Raw genomic sequence first — 20,017 nt, 5'->3', positions numbered from 1 at the left:
GTCTATGCCAGTTCACTAGTACATTTACAAACTTGAACAGATTTCAATCTTCAAAAGGAAACAAGATCTGTAGAATCTTTGGAAGGTTCATCTGCGGATGATCCATCATGAACACTTGTAGCTCCAGTAAGTCATAGTTGAAATATCAGTTGATATCAGAAAGGAAATACTCTTTTCGTGTCCTCTCCCCCTTCTTTTGAATTCCAGAGCAAGCTCAGTCTCTCAAAAGTGATGTTATTTACCCAAAACTGCCAGAACATAGTACAGTTTTAGCTGTAAATTGTGAACTTCTAACATCTTACAGTAAAATGACTGACACATAACATCCAAACAGATGGCTTTATATAATTTGCATTTAACTCATCATTTTGGAACACACTTCCTAGTAGAAGAAACACATAACAAAGAGCTTTTCAAATATGACCATGCTTTGTCTTAATTAATCATGATAAAAAGTTCTCCTGGGCTAATCTTTATCCTATTGCTGAAATTTTGATGCTCTAAGTAGTCAAATTTGCTACATTAGAATGAGTTTGACTGATTTTTTTTTTTATATTGGATTTTTTAATACCTTGATTGTCTCGCATAACATAATAGTTAACTGAAGATATATTGTTTACTTCTTTAAAAGATTATAAGCTTAAAACACTATGGAAATTTCCATGCTGAGAAATACATCAATCTGCATCATAGATACTGGCAATATCCATTCCACATGCAGTGTGAAAAAGTCTGCTTAGCTGGAATATAAGGACAAGTTAATTCATTTTTCACAGATAATAGTAGATTTGAATTAATTTTAAATTTTCTGTGTTTATTTCATATTTCTTAAGACCTGTGTTTTCAGAGCTTATCTGAAGTTCACTGTATTTATAACTTAGAGATTACTAATGTATTGTGAAGTAAAGCTAATGTTACCATATAATATAGGTGTTACTGGCCCATAATGAGTTCTTTGGGTTTTTTTAGACAAGTAAAGGAGTTTAGAGTGATGGTGCAATGTAACTGTGATGATTTTGACAGCCTATAAAATTCTCACTAAATTTGTTAAGATCTGTAGTGCATAACTATTGGTTGCATGAGTTTACTACTTTGTCTTTTAAATAATTTCTGGAGTTGAAGGTTTTTTTGTTAGAACACATGTAACTAACTTGCCAGATTTAAGGTCTGGCAGGTGATCTGTGTTTGTACATGCTATAACTACAGTTTACTTATCAGCAAGTGAATACTGATAACAGTGAGACTGTTCTCCTTAGCTTGACCATGAAATAGATACACATTGTATGAATGTCATGAGGGTAAAAACTGTGGCTACATTTAAATATGACTTGATTCACTGACGTTAAGAAAATGATGAAGTATTTTGCGAAAATGCATCAGAATAAGGTGACCTGCCGTTATGTATCCTTCAGGTTGCCTTTTGAAACCAGACTCTGTTATTTTACTGCATCTGAGAACTAGATGGTTGAAATGACAGGGAGCGTTCCTTATACAAGAAGCAAGCTACAGACAGTTGGGGACAAATTAATGAAGTGTTATTCTAGATAGTGTCATTTTGTGGTGTCCATGCTCAGGTACAACATTAAGGTGTGGTTGGCCAAGTCATAATGTTCATAATTTCCTAATTTCCAGTAGATGTTTAAGTGTGTTTGTTGTGACTGTTGGAGCCATTTATCTGTGGTCTGTTTCTAAACAGTCTTTTGTTCTATGCTTTCTTCAATATATGATTAATTTCAGGAAACAGTTCTATTGTTTAATACTGTTTAGTTTTCTTTAGTGCAACTTTTTGACAGTCGTTTGTTACTGTTATTGCTACTTTACTCATCCTGACAAATACCAAAATGCTGGAAACAGATTTCTGAGTATTGGAGATAGCCTGAATGAAAAGTTTTATTTCTCTAAAGATAAATGGAGTAAATCAGAGCTTGTTCCAGAAGCTGAGTCACTGTTTCAGTTAAATGAGTCCTTCATTATTCCTGTTATAGGAAGGTTTAATACCATGGGTTTGTTCATTCTGCAATTTTCAAATTACAAAAGCTCCTGGGGCTTAGAATAGTGTAACTGTATCATAACTGCTTAGATACAAGTGCCAACCTGAGTAGTTTTTCATAACTTAAGTGTTCTCCAGCACTTTTCATTAAACAATTTTGAAAATTGATATTGTGAAAATTATAAAATTATACAGGTAAGTTAATTATGAAATTGTGAATTGCATGTCTTTCTAATCTGCTTTGAGCATGCTTTCATTTTTACATTTTCAATTATTTAGGAATATTAAATTGGTGGATATATCTTGAAATATTGACTTTTATTGTAAAATTCTATTAATGTCCATGTCTTTTAGAGTCTTGGATGAAAACTATTGAAAGATTACTCAAGACAGAAAGAAATGGCATTGTCAGGATAAGATTTCTAAAAAGCAAATAAAGGTATTGCTTGTGAGACTGTTCTGAACACTTTTTTTTTTTAATAGCTTCAGCTGTTGCGAGACAACCGATCGGAGAGAGGACACAAGAAGAACAGCTCTGTAAAAACAGCTAGTAGGTAAGTTAATGCTGCAGCTGTCATTAATACTGTTTATGAGTGTGTTGATTTCTTAACTCTCAATTTTTTATGTAAAAAATGACACCACCATTCTTTTGCGGTATTTTCAGAGGTCTTCTGTTTTTTTGTGATTTACTTGCAAGAATTTCTTTTACATGGGATAACCTTTGCCTAAAATATGAGTGTTAGACTGTATTGGTGACTATATCCAACTATACTCACTAAACTTAATCTCTTTAGTAAACATCAGAATTAAATGGATGCCAAAGTGCTTCTGGCATGTGAATTAAGTTCTGAAAATATATAAAACGACCGTTATGCCTACATGCTTTTGAAATCAAGAAGAAAACTCAAATACTGTATCACTTAAGTTGTTCTTATATTGTATTTTGACAATAAAAATTTCATTGTGAGGACTTACTAAAAACAAATCTAGTTCTATCCTCCAGCTTTTTTCCTCCCCTTCAAAAGACAAAAAAATCAACACTGAACGGATGGGCACTGGTCTAGGAATCTGTTCCTAGAGGGTTTTTAATGTACATGATACCTGTTGAATATACTCTGCTAAATAATTATTTTAATTCTAGGGTCTGTTTTTTTTCTAAATGAGAAACTACAAAAATGTTGCCCTGACTATGTACAACACCTTACACAATTTTTGAGTTGTTCTGTAAATTAGGCAATGTGCTATCAAATTACTTTTTTCAAATAGCAGTAATCAATTTATATGGTCATGTAATACTGTGGGTTTGAGTGAGACAGTTGTCTTTCAGGCAGTCTTTTAGTATATATGTGATCAGTCTTTTAGTATGTATGTTATCATCCTGAAATAATTTTTCAATATTGTTAAATATTTGCTTTGATGGAATACCTGGATAGAAAGGGAAAGGAGCACTTCTTTCAAAAACATGCATATTAAAGATGATTCTATTTGATTGTATGCAACTTCTGGTTCTATGCTCTCAACCATCAGTTATCCAGGTGCATTGCGTTCAGAAATTGTGGTTATCTTTGTCTATTAATCCTTTTATAATAAGCAAAAAAACTTTGAAAATTTCTGCATATGTCTTCTGGAGAGCACATTTGTTAAATCATACTTTTGCTCAGAATTTTAGAATAAGTTCACGTTGGATATGAATTTTCACCATAAATGCACTCTTACTATCAGGCTGCTTAGATGAAACTGAGAGTATAAAGTAGATATAAAGTGAGCATTAAGAAACAGATTATATTTAAAGTCATTTTAGGATCTTTTTTATACTATAGCAATGTAAATTGGTGTCTGAGGAGTGCAGAATCATAACTTGTGTGTTTATTATTCTGACTAGTGATGCTCTTGTGAAGTGATGGCTACCTACAGAAGCAGTTAGAACAGAGATTTTTAAAATAGTGTTAAATACTTGAAGTGATCTTCAACCTCTCTTCATGTCCAATCAGCAGTATGTTGTTAGATTGTTATCCCAATAAACATCTGGCCAGGGTTGTGTAGAAGCAATAGGTGGCAAATCCAAGACTGAAAACTGGCATTTTCCGTAAAATACCTGTAATGTTAAAGAAAGACTTACATAAACCATTATTATGACGTACTTAAATCTACCGTATATTATCATGCTGTAATACACTTAAAAAGAGCAAGTTCATCTGCTAACATCTCCTGGTACCATCATCTTTGTTTTCAAAGGCTTTTCCCTCTAGAGAGGTTATTTCAAAATTATTTGTGCTTTTTCAGAAAACCACCATTTTCTCTGCCTACCACAGAAACTTTTATTGTTAGTTCCTTAAAATTACTTGAGAAATTCTCAAACTTCTATGAAAATGATATTTTTAACAGGCCATCTGCTATCTTAAAATATCAAGGCATATTGAACAAATTTTAATGTCCTTGTACAGTTTAGCTGCTGAAAATAAGAATTTAATTTGTACGACGTGCAAACTTGTTCTCTGTCAGGCCAATAGCATTCCTGGTGACTACTTTCTTCCTATAGTTTCTGTGTTCTATAACCTAATATTTTGCTATTTATCAAAAGCTGTTACAACCAAAATAGACACTGAATTTCAGATATATAGGAACAACACATGACATATATATTTTTCATCTCCTCATATGTTCATAGTACCTATCCTCGTTTGATTCAGGAGAATTCCTCTGGTATTCTGTTCCTTACAAATAAAATTTGTGGTGCATAGTGACGTATATCAGATTTATCTGTAGTTAATACTGAAGGCTGATTTTGTTATGACATAATTTCCAATTATCACTTCTACCAAAAGGGTTAATCTTAGTTTCACCAGACAGTACAGAGAAGGAAAAGGTTTCTGCTTGACAAGGTACTTACAGAAATTATTAGCATGACAAATTAATAGCAAATATTGCTCACAGAGTTAACGAAATGGTGAACGTCACCTTAGCTGCAAATGTGTATGAAATCTTAAAATGGAAATCTGTCATTTAGACTTTTGCATGTGCACAAACAGTTTAAAACCCAGTAAACTACAGTGGTACCAACCAAATGTTACAAGGTTAAGTTACAGAGTGAAGTAACACTGTAGTAAATCTGTCATTATTTCAGTGCACAGTATGCATATGCAGTTAAATCTTCTGTTGGATGAAAGTGTTTACTCACACCTGAAAGTCTGAAGCTTTTGAAAATGGGCTCTAAATTGGTGCTTGCATGTGTTAAACTATTGGAGCTGACACATAAAGGTAATTCAGGAGCCCCTTAAAAAAAGGCAGACGAAAAGTAATGGCTGGGACCTTATATTGTCTTACTGTTCATTGCTAAATGCAGTGATAGAACAGCAGCTGTGCCTAAGTACTGACATTGTATAAAATTATTGTGCTTTTCCAGAATACAGTTTAATCTGCTTTTTTTGCAAGACTGAATTTCTCTGTGTCTTTCTTGGTATAGTTATCATGCAACTGTATTTGTTGTTGTGGGTCTATCTTTTTTGTTTGCTGTTCTGGAAGACCTTTCTTCAGTTTTTCGTGTGTATACAAGGTGTACGTACCCACAGCTTCTTCTGTGCTTGCCTTGACTTTTCTTACCCCTTTTGGATGACTGAACACAGTTCTTGTCTCAGCATGTAGACAATATGTAAATACCCATGCTACATTAGATCAGTGACTTGTGGAATAATTTACTCTGTAAATACATCAAAAAGGTGAGGAGCTCTAAGCATGGCAGTGGTCTGCAGCTGTGTCTTCGTAGTGGAATAATACTGATACTCTTTGGGTGAGCTTTGCTTTCCTGGGCTGCTTGTATTGGGTGTCTTCTGTCAAAATCTATAATAATGAGCCAACTCTATATAAACTAACACGAACTTGTACTAGTGGCAAGATGAGTAGATTGTTGAGAACTGTTGAACCAAATGTTAAGGAGGGAAACAGTCCTGCACCACAAAACTTAGAACCTGATACAGTTCAACATGTGATCTTCTGTATTCGGTGTATTTACATAGATATATGTTTTAAGCTACCTTTACAGATAAGCTTTAATCTACAAAGACATAGTTTCCCCGTTAATTATTTAAATTATATAAACATTATTAAACAATACTGGTTTAGAAGCTACATTTATTTCTCCTGTATAGCCTTGAAAAAGTTCTCTACCTTGTCTCTCTGCATTAGGACAGGAACAGTTCCCTCCCCAGTCCAGCCACACCAAGCTGTTAATTCTTCCAGCTGCTTGTTTCCATCCTGTGCTCTTTTTGCCAGTAAAGAAAGGGGGTATGTCTGCATTTTTTAACATGCTTTGGGCAAAACCAGCCTGGCTAGCTCAACTCACCTATTTAAATTAAATTGGCTGGTTTTGTACGAACCATATTAAGGAGTGCTCACGTGATTTCTTCCTCCAGCAGAGCTGTGGAGATGATAATCTCCAGCAGATGTGTGATAACAAATAGCTTGGGATAGTAATGTCTTCATCTGGCGCAGTTGTTAGCAGACCAAATGTCTGTCTGTAGCCCGAGGCTGTGGGCAAACAATTGAACATGATTGAGTTATGGCGAGTTAACAAGTTGCTGCTTGGCAGCTGAACTGCCGGAGCTGATCACGCGCTCCTGGTTTCCCTGCTCCCGTCGTAAGGTAAAGCAGAGTTTTCTTAAGTCACCTTTGTAAGATTTTATAAAAATGAGTTCTGCCTCAAGAAGTCTCCCCAGGGCTGAGAGATTCTTTTGGTCAGTGATGGAGACAGCGTTGAAGTGTTTTGCTGAGCTGCTATAACATGATTTTGAATGTGTGATTATATCATTAAATATATGGGGGACCTCCATCACACCATGTCTGCCTGTCTCTTAATATTGAATGCATTTATCCTCAGAATACCTTTATGAAGTTAGGAAGTACTTTTATCCTCATTTGACAGAATAACCAGAATACTTAGGCAAGTTAATATTTTGCCTTTGTTCATACAGTCAATGCCATAACTAGTTAATTTATGCCATAATCTAGAAATGACAGATTTGCAGATTGGGAAAACAGCAGACTATGGAATACGTTAAAGTTGTGTTAAACTTACAGTTTATAGAATAAGTTAAACTTCACAGCACTGGAAAAGGCTGCCCAGAGAGGCTGTCTTCTTGTCTGGAGACACTCAAAACCCACCTGGACACACTCTGTACAACCTGCCCGAGGGGAACCTGCTTTGGCAGGGGTTGTACTAGATGATCTCCAGAGGTCCCTTCCAACCCCAGCCATTCTGGGATTCTGTGTGTAATTATTTCCGTTACTATACTTAATGGTCTTGTGTCGTATTTATTTTATAGTGTGTTGCTGTTAAATAGCATTAATTATTTTATCTACTTTTTTTCGTTTCTTACTGTACTGTAAGTGGAATTCAGCACACACATGAATTGAGAAATTGCAAAGAAAATAGTGCCCAAATTTTTACTGCCTACCAATATTTTTTTTGGTCATATCTTGATAATTCTGTGTTGGCTTTTCACATGCAAATATGAAGAGCTGTATGCTCTCCAAATCTTTTAAAGAAAAAAAAATAGCTGTTTGTAATTTTTATGCAGTTCAGTCGTGGCTTGAAAGAAGTCATGCTCATAAAAGTGATTTCAAGGTAGAGTAGAATTACACAAGGTAGGTTTCAACTAGCTAACTGATGTTGTGTTAACAAGTTAGTCAATGTAGCAGCAGCATAGTATGAACTAGTTAGTCATCTTCTGTGGCTGCAAAGCAGACCATAGCTTGAGGGAAGAGGTAGTACCTTGATATTTCTTTAAACATCAGCAGAAGCCACCTACTCAACTTTCTGTAACGTGGCCAGAGGCCTGTGTGCCAGTCATCCAGTGGTCACCTGTTGCTCCTCTATTTTGAGCTGGCAAGAAGTCTTTGAAGTCTTCTCCTGCCATGGCGAACAGCGCAGGCTGAAATATGGGTCTTTGCATATGTGGAGGAGGCGTTCAGGAAAGCAGGCTCTGGAAGTAGTAGATGGGTTCCATAAAGGAAATATGTCAGATGCTACTAAATGGTGATAAGTGTCAATAAAACCCCTGAGCATCAGTCATAACTTCTCCATGTTTGCTGCAACTGTCTCTTTTCCCTCCTTTCCCTCGTTGGTCTCAGTCGTGTTTAAGTATGTGCCTTGTGTTGGTACAAGAGGGTGACTCTCCAGTAATTTCATTTTTTGTAACCAAGTATTCTCTGGGAATCACATTTACAGAAAGATTCTAAGAGGAAAAACACCACCAGACCTGATGAGACCTTTTTCAAAAGCATGTTACTGTTTTAGTTAGATGCGGAACTTTATGTCCTCCTCAGTTTGGAAGGGAAACCCCTATTTTACAGCACTTGTTCATTTTCATTTAATGATACGGATCATGGCACTTTTTTACACAGATGTGACAAATAGCATTACAGCTGCTCTTTATTTGATCTTATAAAGAGACAAGGATGTGCAAGGATTCTGCCTGCTCCCTCTTTCCCACCGTGTCATCTGTTGTTTGGGAAAGAGTCCTAATTTGCAGCAGATACAAAACTATTTGTTGAGTTGCAGGTTTGCCAAAAATAAATGAAACCATTAATTACTACATTTTTTGAGCAGCTGTTAATGGATCGGGATAAGAAAACTGTACATTAGACTACTGGTTAATTACAAGAACTGTAATTGTTTAATGTGGCTTTTGCGGAATGAAATTACAATACCAGAGGAGGTAAATTCAGCCAGTTTTTGAAAATTACGCATGCAAACATGCATGCATTTACACTGCAGTAAAGCTGAGGAATGCATAGCGGTTTTATTAGGCGATTCACTTCTGCCATCTCATGAACACGTATTCTCAGCAAAAATACTTTAAAAGAAAGTAATATTTAAACACAGCCTTTAAATCAAGTGTAAAATTATTCAAGATAGTGAGTTAACATCTTGTAAACCCAGAGCTAATAATGCAGGAGATTCAGATATAATGCTAAAATCCAAATGTGTTTACATCATTAGAAATTAACAACTAAGCAGTTTTATCTCCTCTTTGGAGTGCCATGAAGCAGTAACTCTACTGTTATGATTGGTGCCTAATAATATTTGCAGTTCCAGATTAAATTATGTGAATGTTTGAGGACACATTGCTTTCCTCCCTTGCTGTCACCCTCAGGGACAACATTATTCCATCAGTTTGGTAGTTGGTTGTTTTTTTTTTCTCTGGGAAGAATAAAAGATGGTGCCATTTTGGAAAAGGCCATTCCTGATTGAGTTTTTTATACTACAGCCTTATTTTTAAGGTTCCAAGAATATTTTCATTTGGGAGAGGGGGATGGGGTGACAACAGTTTGATTGTTATTTCAAAATGTAGCTAGTATGTGATGCTTTTAATTTTATGGAAATCTTCAAGCCTCGGTTTGTGGGTAGTTTTAAAGTATCCATTGATTAAATGAATATTAGAAGTTACAAAGTAGCAGAAAATTTGCAGAGACCGTGCTCTGTTTTGAAAATACATTTTTCCATATGATCTGAGGAGTTTCATTGCATCTTTAACGCAAAGCTAATTAAGTACAAAGCCACAAGCTGAATTTTGTTGTTACTGCACTAAAATCTAGTACACTTTGTAATATTGTACATATGTAAGCTGCTAAATGATACTGAAAATTTGTCATTTAAAATTAAATTCCAGGTACACACGATTATGTTAATTAACAGAAAGTTAATTAATTCTGATTTTAAATATATATATATATATTTTAAAGTAAATCACACAACCTCCAGACATTATGTACTTCTGGATCCTCCTGATGTACCAAGTGGATTGAATTTTCCCTTGAATAAATTGATAGCAGATTTCTCATTTTCAAGTACCTGAATTTTAGCACATGGTACGCTTGTTTCTTAGGCTTAACTGCATTAGACTTTCTTTTTTCACTCAAGTTTGTGCTCCAGAGCTCAAGCTTTGCTTGTCTCAGCTTACCAGTTAAAATGCTAACAGCACAAGGGTGAAGTTATTTTGGGCTTCAGAGGCGTGAAGACTCTTCCTGCTGTTCAAGCAAGAGCTATGCGCGGTAACTTCCACTGTAAGTTCCACAAACTGCTTAACCTGCTGTTAAGCGGCATTGCAAGCGAAAGAGGGGTTTTTCCACCTGTTTTTCCACTGCTCAGTTGTCCCAGCATCTTCCCCCACCATGAGAAATTTGGATTTTCTCTGCGTGGTTCACCACACAGGCACATGAATGCTACATACCACAGACATAATGATGAATACCCATCCGTGAAGGAAGGGTGGGTTTGATTCTTCCTGTTCTTTTTGCGCGTTAAACTGTTTGTGCCATTTTTACACCAGTTTCCTACTAATCTTCAAGGGATCCCTGGTCCTCATATAAGTAAATCAGCATCCGGTGATGCATGTTCACTAAAACTGAGGCATAGGCATGCTGGCTTCTATCCAGACTGTGGTTTTGTGTAAGGAAAGGAAGTTCAGAAGAAAATTTGAGTAGTTTGTTTCAAATTACTTAAAATTTTTATGTTTATTTTCTTTCTTGATATTTTGAAATTGTGATCATTTATTGTAGCAATACATTTCAGCCTTTCTGGAAACTAAGACTCAGATACAGTCCTAGCCAAAAGGAAGCAAAAGACACTGTTCAGTCCACTGATTTTTTGATTTTGGAATTAGTTTTGCCATTCTCCTGTTACTTTTTATACATGTTTTTAAAGTGTTGATATTGCTAATTAATAACATAGAGCAGAAAGACATAAGGTTTTGCTATTAAAGAATTTCAAAATTAAAAAGGACCAAATAAAAGTCATTTTTTCTTTAATTATCTCTTACTTCTCTCCTTTGTTATTAGAAAGCCCATTTTTGTATTCACTCCTACACATGCAGACCCCTTGTACTCAACGGAGTTGCATGAAGTTACTGTGGGGAATGAGTGCAGTGTTAGGAAGCACTGTTTGCTTAATTTTCAGTCTCAGCTTTAGTAATTACTTTTTTTCCAACTTGCATACTATTGTATCTTTGTTCATCAGTTTATTGACTGAATTACAACTGTACTAACTTGGCCCGAAAATATGTTTTGAAGAGTTGTTTCTCAAGCATAGTATTAAAAATTGGGAAGAGAAAGGGGCTAAGGAGGAGAATGATGCTGGGGTCCAGCTGCAGAGCTGCTGTTTTCTTGGAACCTATTGGAAGGCAGTAGGTTAAGGACTGACCACAATGATTGTTATATGACAAAAAGCTTCTGGATCACTGGTCGAGATCTAGGTCTGAATGACTGATTAAAAAACATAACATTGTGCTGGGTGTTTTTCTGCATTAATTGAATTATTGGTCGGGTGGATGGAATTCATTCCAGTTGGCCATGCTTGCGCACTTTACCAGCACAGAGGTAAATAAACTGGCATACAGGTTGAGTATTGAGTGCTTCCAACCCAATAAAACATTTTCTTTCTTCCATTTTTGAGCTGTTATATTAGATATTTAGATTTTTAGTGTTGCTTCTTGTTCCTTACCTGTTATAAAAGGAAAGGATTTTTAATATGATGCTACTGTTCTCCATATTTTAACCTAACTCCATATAAGTGTAATCCAGAACTCTAAGAGGTGTTTTTTGAAGTCTTTTCAACAAAATATATTTGTCCTGCAATGAGTTTATTTAATTAATGTCATTTGTAGTAAACAAGTATGTATCCAGAAGTATCTGGAAGAAATAGTATAGCTGAGTAAACTTATTGAGTCCTTCCATTAAAGTGTCTGTTCAAGCCCATGGTTATTGCTCAAGTCAAGTCATAAAGGTATTTTCCAAATCACTTCAAAGCTGGATCGGGGCCTATATCTCTTGGATATCAAAAGTGTTGTTGCAAGATGAAGGAGAAGCCAAAGAATGTTTCACAAATTCTAAAGCAAATAATATTGTCCTGTAACAGGATGGTATTCTGTTACTGCAACCTATTTTCTAACTACATTTCACCATTACGTGATTATGAGAATTGTTTGTATTGGGTGTTGCTTGACACAAAACGATAACGGAACTTGCTGTCAAAAATATTTAAAATATTCGGAATTAATATAAAATTTATATTCTGAATGAGTATATTCATTTTCTGTCTCGAAAATATGGAATCATGTCATTTGTTGAAGAAAACTGTAGGTTTTAGCTACTTCATTTTTAACAGAAGTGGATTTTTTGGGTTTGTGCCCTCAGTGTTCCTTGGTGACTTATTTGTACACCAAGATATTGGTTTGGATTTGCCTTTGTGTAATTCATATACTTTTGATCAATTCCAACTCATGCCCAATTATATTACACTAAATTAACATAATTCAACAGATGTTGATATTTAAATGTTTTCTGGCATTCACATCTTGGACAGCTGTCTTAGAGCTTGGGGAAAAGGCAAACATTTAGAGTTAAATGCTGAACATATGCTTAAATTACTAATTAGAAACAAGAAAAAACAATGCATTATCCTTTCTGAGGGCAGTAGGCCTCTGCTACAAAAAGATATCTGAGAGACTCAATTCACAAATAAAGTACGTAAGTGACTTGAGATTGGATGTCAAAACATATGTAGTGATGTAAGTTTTTACTTTCCATTGCGTTTGCTAAAATTATGCCAGTGTGGAGTTGAATGTGTCAATATGTAGGGGTCAGGTAAATTTTGGACGACTGCTGTGTCTGAATGACACTTAAAAGTGCTGAAAAAGATAAAGGAGAAGAACGTATTAGGATATAGTGTTAGGCGATGAGGTGATCTGATGGGGCCGGGGAAGATCGTGTTCACCTCATAATAGGATTACACTAGGACTTCCAATAATACAGGTATGTCACCCTTATGTTTAAAGTTATATTGTGAACAGATTGGCGTAGTGTGAAAGGAGTTCAGTAGAGTTGCATGGTTTCATCACATCTGTTTAAGTTTTAATAAAAGGAAAATAAAATGCATAGCTCTTCCGGTTAAATGTAATGGTGGTTTTCACACTTGTGGTGGCAGATGAAGCAATCTGTTGTATCGATGATGTCATTCTTCAGAAAAGTCTGAAGAAAAGCTTTACTGTTTGTAAAAGGTGTGAAGGTATCAAGTGTGGAACTGATTGCACCTGAATGTCTGAGAAGTGATACCAAGAAGAAATACATATTCATCTTCATAATCTTTAAAAACTAATATATATGCTGCATATGCATTATATTTCATTATTATATTGCCAGTTCTTTAGCACTGAATGAAAAGTTTCCATAAAGATTTTAGTTTATAGACAAGACTCATTTGCAGCAGTACTGGTCTACCACTCCTTGACAAGAGATAATCCTTTCAACACCGCCAACATTCTAGTGTTGCATGGGGTGGGGGTGGTTCTTTCTACAACCTGCAAAAAGTTAGCATGAGGGAAGATGTATGAATTTCTGAATTACTTCACACATTAAAAAAAAAAAAATCAAGGGAACTATCAAAAGAGTTTAAGTTTCTGGTTTCCAGGAATCTGTCTCCTGATGCTGTGTATCACCAACGCTGCTTTTGAGGATTCCGTAAAAGCTGTGAAAATTTCCACAATTCACTTGAGAGGGTTTCATGGAAGTAGAGGTACCCTTATGTACAGTCTAAGCATATGATCTCTGTGTCCCATTATCAAAAGTTTTTTGGGTTTTTCTTTTCTGGAGAAAAGGCTCAGGTGAGGAAGTGTTCACCAAGAATGCATCTGTCTCAGCAGCTTTGTTGTAGACACTTGGTATACTGACTTCCCAGGTTGCCACCAGGCACACGTGCATGTAATGTCTCTGTAACAAAATAAATTTCAGACGTGGATTTGACCTAAAGTCAAGTAAATTTGTACTGAGTGAGGTTCATCTCAAATGTTCTTAACAAACATTGCTGGATAGTTTTTCAAGATTGCCCTCTATCGTAATACTAAGATGTGGAGTCCAAATTTTCATTCTTAAAGCACCTGTTTTGTTCATTTTTAACTGCCTTCATTTACTCCCCAGAAGCTTTGACCTCAAAGTAGTGTCTTGTGCATCTCCTGGAAGTGCATATGCACTGTGCATATTTTAGAAAGCAAAAGAACGTAGGTACCTTCTTCAGAACAGTTAAGGAGCCATCCCTCCCCTAACTGTCCACAGGGCACATGCCTTACCACGTGTGTTACTGTTCTCTGGGCGTTCAGATGGAGACCGGAGGCTGTGTCCATGTTCTGGCCAAGCTGTGTGCTACAAGGGAAAGAGGAGATCTCTCCTTACAAAATTCCTTAGCCATTGCTTTTCATATATTTATCCTCAAAAACAAATGTGCCTTGCACATTTCAGTGTAATATTATGAAATCATCATGTATCTTTTCTGTGGTTATATTAAGATATGTGCCAGAGGCAAAGATTAGAAGTGTATGTTATACCCAGATAACACAGAAGAGTCTTCCCGTATTTACAGCACCAAGTGTGTAGTACCTGTATTTGAATTGATACCTTTTGATTAAGTCCATACTTCTGGAGAATCAGTCTAATAGAAGTGTAGAATTTTGTGTTCATCTTATCTGATTAGCTAATAAGATGACTGGCTGTTTAAAAATATATATATATATATAAACCACAGGTTTTTGATGGTGTTTATGTCTAAGGGGATCATAAACTGTTCCATGGACCTGGATGCTTTTGAAGCCATTGTCTGCCACTTCTGGACATTTAGGAATGTATAGTAGGAGTTAAAGTTCATCCAGGCTCCCTTACATAAGCAATGCTAATGGATGCAGTTCCTTGGGCCACCAGATAACTGGTGTCTGCATTTTAAATTATGTAAGAAATGAGAGAATCTGCACTACAGGTCCATCCTGTGTAAGGATATAAGAACTATTTCTGTGATACTTTTCTGTAAAAGGTACTTAAATAATGGAATATCTGCTCAGATTATTCTTTGTTTTTTATGAAGTTGAGCTATTCTACACATTCAAATTTTTTTATTATTTATTTTATTGGCTTGCTTCTCTGTTATGCAATTGTGAGTTGTGTTTTTTCATTTTTAACTGCTACTCTGAACATTGCTTCACACACTCCCTACTCAATTTCAGTTTATAAGAAATTGTCCAGTCATTTCAAGCTTACGGTGAGTTGTGGTCTTCTGCATTTTTTCTTCAATCATATCCGTATTTAAATCTATTCTGTACCTATATTTTAAGACAGAGAACTGACAGTTTGATTTCCCCTTCAAAATAATTCTCTTGGGTCCCTTCTAAATTGCAAAGCAGTCAGCTCTTGCTTGATTGTAATCTCTTGTGCAGAAAGTTCACTTACAAACTTTTATCAAGCCTCTTCATTAGCTGAAGCATTCAGTGGTGATAAACTTGCAGAGTTCTACAGCCATCTGCAGGAATGCATTGATACTGTGGCAGAACGGTGTGTGTCGCTATTTACTGTGGATTTGTTCCTCAGGTGAGAGAGGTGTTAATTGGAATATACACGTTATGCAGGTATTGATCATTACTGGTTCATCTAATTATGAAATAGAAATCTGTCTTCTTGAAAACATTCTTTCTTCTCAAAAACATACAGGATTTTCCAAGTTAGAGTACAGAAATTTAATAAATATTGTTAAACAAAAAACACGCATTCTTCCACGTCTGCCTTTGCATGAAAGTACTGATTACTAACGGTTTTGTCACAACCAGAACATAAAGCCATCACCTCCATTGCTTACAAGCAATCTGAGCAATGTTGTAGTGTCATCTGGTAAGTGGTTTGACACTAAATATACTAAGAGATAAAATTAAGTTTGCCTTCAATGATGTTGTAACCGTTGGCACGATTACAGTGCACAAACAAAAGCAACTGCACTGACACCAAGTAAAAGCATTGCAGCTTGCAAGGAAAGGGACAGCTGCTGGCGGCAGACAAAGTGAAGTGACCAATGGACGTGCTGTTACAAGGATATAAAATACACATGCAAACTTTGTGTATCGAATACACTAGTACCCAGGGTTCCCCCAAGTGAGATGAGACAGTCTCGCTAGTTTAGGCTGTTGTATTGGTGCCTGCAAGACTAATGGCTTCGTTGCATCTTTCTGAAGAGACTGGAAAAATTGCTGAATTGTAACAGGGGTTTTTAATTTGGGAGATAGGGGGGTTCTTGCATTTTCGTGGGGTTCTGGGCATTTGAGGTTTTGTTTTCATCTTTTTTACACATGGGATGACAGTGATTACAGAAGCATGTAATAAACCAGAGAGTATCTGCCATCCTGCACCCGTTTCGTGGTATTATCCTTCTCAGTGGCTGGACTGGTGAACTTGGAACTCGATAGTGCAGGGCTGGTAACTACTAGTGAAAGAGTTAGGAACCACTTTGTGTGCTCAGTTGCTCAGAAGGTGAATTGCAATTAAAGCAGCGCCGCTGTAGGTTCCCCTGCGGAACAAGATGTTTATTTGGGGAATGTGACCAAATGGTCCATAAGCTGCAAAGGTCAGGGCAGATAAAAATCCGACATAGCCTATTACAAATGCCCTGGAGAAGCGAACATTTGTAACTGCAGAAAAGGCACTCATCAAAAAATATTCCTTACTAAGCTATGAAAATTACAGTAAAAGACATTGTGTTGTGTAAGCATGGATAGAAATGTTTGAGGAGCTTAGAGACAATTCAGGCATGTTACCATAGTAAGGGCAATTGCCTTGAAAAAGAAGTGATAGGGAGACTAAATATTTAAGGAGGAGATAACAAAATTTCTGTCAGAATGAATGTTTGTCACAAGCGTGCATAGACGCTTGTGAATTGCTTTGCATGTCATTGCTTCTATAAAAGTATTTGCTGTATCAAAACTATTTTTATTGTTTATTGTGTTTTATTTTATTTATTTATTTATTAATATGTAGTTGTTGGGTTTAGTTGCTGCCTTCCCTGTCTGCCTCCGGTTTTGAGGCTATTTACCATGTAAAAAGGAGACTCTAAACACCGTGCAAGATGGAAAACAAATAAAAATTGACAGTGGCTTTTCCAGTGTTTTTGTTTTAATACGCTGAGGCATGACACAACAGCAACAACAACAATTCTTGGCATGCTAGCCTAAGTTCACACCAGCCGGGCTTTTGCAGCCCTCCGATTCCCCCTGCCCCAACTTTGCCGCCGCTATGGCACTTGCAGGCCTGCTCGGCCGTGGTGCAGCTGATGCCCTGTCCATGCTCATATCTTTTGTATTGACAGTGAGTGTTCTTGCCAAACGCCAGGGACCATAGTCACATCTGTTTGTCTCCCAAGCTTGTCTGAGGCTGCTTGGGAACACTTTTTATCCAGAGGGCAGCTTTAACTAGGCCTAATACTCTGAAAAGCCTCTATTTGTAAATGCATAAAATGAGGCGACAAGTTCCTGTTGTCTTTCCTTAAAAATTATTCCATTTGACACTGCTTGCTCCAGTGCCTGTCACCAGCACGTCAAAAGCCAAGTTTTCAGGCAAGGTGGTCTTAACAAGTTTTATTTTTTTCCCTAATAAAATGCCTAGCTTCCCTCCAGAGCACTATTTATAAATGATAGCTGGAAGCAAGCTAGGGGTAAGTAGAGAGAAGTCAGGCAAATAGCTTGCTGTTTTTCTGTAATCCACGCTTTTCTGATTTAATACTAAGAAACATAATGCCAAACTCAGCCTGATTGAGGGTCAGAGTTCTCACTGCTTTATAATACCCCCGTTACAAACGTTTCAAAATGTACTGTGCAGCTTCAGAATACTACTTATTTTGTCTAACCTGCCAGTTCCAGAGCAGTGATAGTTTCTGTCTTTTCCTCAAAAAAAAAAAAAAAAAATTAAAAAGCTTGCCTTTTTTTGTTGCTGTTTTGTTGTTTGATTTTGTGGGGTTTTTTGCTATGATCTACATTGGCAGCACATATCAAATGTTAAGACCTGGTGAAAGCAAATGCTACTTGAGCATCATGAGTTAGCTTAATGTTTGATGGTAGTGGCCGTAAAACTAGGTTTGACAAAGCTTAATTAGTGCTCTGACATATTGTTATTTATTTGTGGTGTACAGAATTTTCAACGATAACAAAGAAATACCTACTCTCACCTTGGCTGGTGATCAGGTGGTTGTGCTCAGCAAAGGCGAATGATTCATTTATGCTGAAGGAACAAGGCTGCCTTTCAGACACTCATTGATTTTAAATTAAAAAGTAACTGCTATGTTCTACATGAAGGGTGACAACAATAACAAAGTAGTCCTTACTTATTGTTATTTGTTGCAACTCCATTCGGTGTGCCTGGAGGAAAAGTGGGGAGACCCCAGTACCATAATCTTACAGATCAATAATTTAGATATCTCAATGTAGTGTAACAGATAATCAATTCTGGGTAAAATAACTCAAATGCTGCTAGCTGTTACTGCTGTGGCTCAGGTCTTCAGGTTCAATTGCCTGACTTTATTAATTTTTATCTTTCATCCTACTTGTATTCCTGGAGACTTTGTCCCTTTTTCATTCGGAAGAGAAACCGGAGAGCTGCATGCTTTTTAACGTATAATTTACCACACAACTTATTCTGTGTGTTTAATATCAACATTAACCATTGATCTATTAATGATTAAACATATCCTAAATATTTTTGCTCTAATAATTTTCTCCATATTATATTTCAATACAAATTTTCTTTATTGTACAATCAGTTATCAAAGGATTACATTTTTTTATTTATTTCTAAATTTATCACTGAAATTTATCACCATGTTAATGTACCAGTTCAACAGTATTTTAGTTTCCAGATGTTAGAATAGGGCACAATTTCAACTTGGAAGGCTTGCAAGGAAAATGTCTGGTTTAAAACAAAAAGAAATAACTCTTGAAATAAGCGTTCACTGGGTGACGTTACATTACATGTCTGTGTGAAACTTAAATTTCTTGGAAAATTTTACAGTTTGAATGAAAACATTCTGGTACTTGCTAATTTACTTTAACATTCTAGAAGAAGTGTGTAGAGGATTGCACATTGTCGTCTTTTTCATCAAAGCGTTGTCACTCTTTTACATTATTGAGCAGATCGGAGGTCTCTCAACATTATATGACTATTTGTTATTCATTTAGAAGCAGCAGAGCTTTTAAAAGTTTATAAATGCAGTAAAGGACAAGTCATATATCCACACTGAAACCAGATCCCATGAGTGACAGTGTTACTATGCTACAGTAGACAGTCAGATTTAATCCTCAACTTGTATTTTTATCAAAATTCACTGCATTTCTGTGGCAAGAATCATACTTCTCAGCAACATTTATGGAGACAGATTAAAATTGTAAAGTGTAGAAATTGCTGCATTTTTACCCCTTCTGTTCTAGTTCTTTCCAGAAAAATGCCAGCTACGTATAATCTATTCCACAGGCACCGCACATTGCTTTAAGAAAAATAATAAATATAATTGTCCTTTAAGACTTTTTATATTCCAAAATCCAATATTTGGAAATTCCAAATTTATCCTTTTCTGTGGTACCTGACTTCTGATACCTGGCTTTAATGCACTAAGATTTGCTTGTTTGCCATCCTCTGCAGATCCACTGATTTTCCAGTCTCCAGGTGTAAGCTCATAATTGTTTAATGAGTATACCAGATAGTATGCTTTCATGTTACCATTATCACAACCTGCCAGTGACTTAGAAAAGGATAAATTGCTGTGCTATAAGTTTATTTCATGCAACTTTGAAGAGTTTACTGTTTTGTGCTTTCTGATTCATTCTTCATGTTACCTTTAAAAAAAAATTTATAATACTTTTCATGTAATAAACGTTGTTCTGACAGTCAGGCATTACTAGCCAATTGATAACCTACCAGGAGTATTGTGATCTCTTTAGATAATTAATCTTAGCTATTTTCCTGTCAGGAGCAACAGCGAGTTTGTTTTATGTTGAGCTACAAAGATTGCCGGTTTTGAAAATTAAGAAGCATTCCCTTTATATTATTCATTCCGGCAACAATTTATGATGCTGCATTTAGATACTGAGCACTTGTCAACAAACATAATTATGCTTCGATATAAACAAGATTGGTGGCTCGACGGTGCAGTTTCATCTTGGTTGAGAATGTTTTGATATAGGT

The 20,017-nt window shown here is 36.0% G+C and overlaps 1 protein-coding gene across 1 annotated transcript in view; it reads left to right on the top strand.

The window, feature by feature from the left end:
- Positions 1 to 20,017, top strand: part of GPATCH2 (G-patch domain containing 2) — a gene marked incomplete at its 5' end in the record, with an annotated part of 126,372 nt that overhangs the window by 89,942 nt on the left and 16,413 nt on the right. Inside the window, one exon of the mRNA XM_080408452.1 lies at positions 2,474 to 2,544. Coding sequence (XP_080264578.1) covers positions 2,474 to 2,544 — 71 coding nt within the window. The remainder of the gene's footprint in view (positions 1 to 2,473; positions 2,545 to 20,017) is intronic.

Source organism: Falco punctatus (assembly GCF_963210335.1).
Source record: "Falco punctatus genome assembly, chromosome: 12".
Taxonomy (NCBI): Eukaryota; Metazoa; Chordata; class Aves; order Falconiformes; family Falconidae; genus Falco; species Falco punctatus.
The sequence above is the reverse complement of the archived record's forward strand: the minus strand, read 5'-3'. Positions and strand labels throughout refer to the sequence as shown.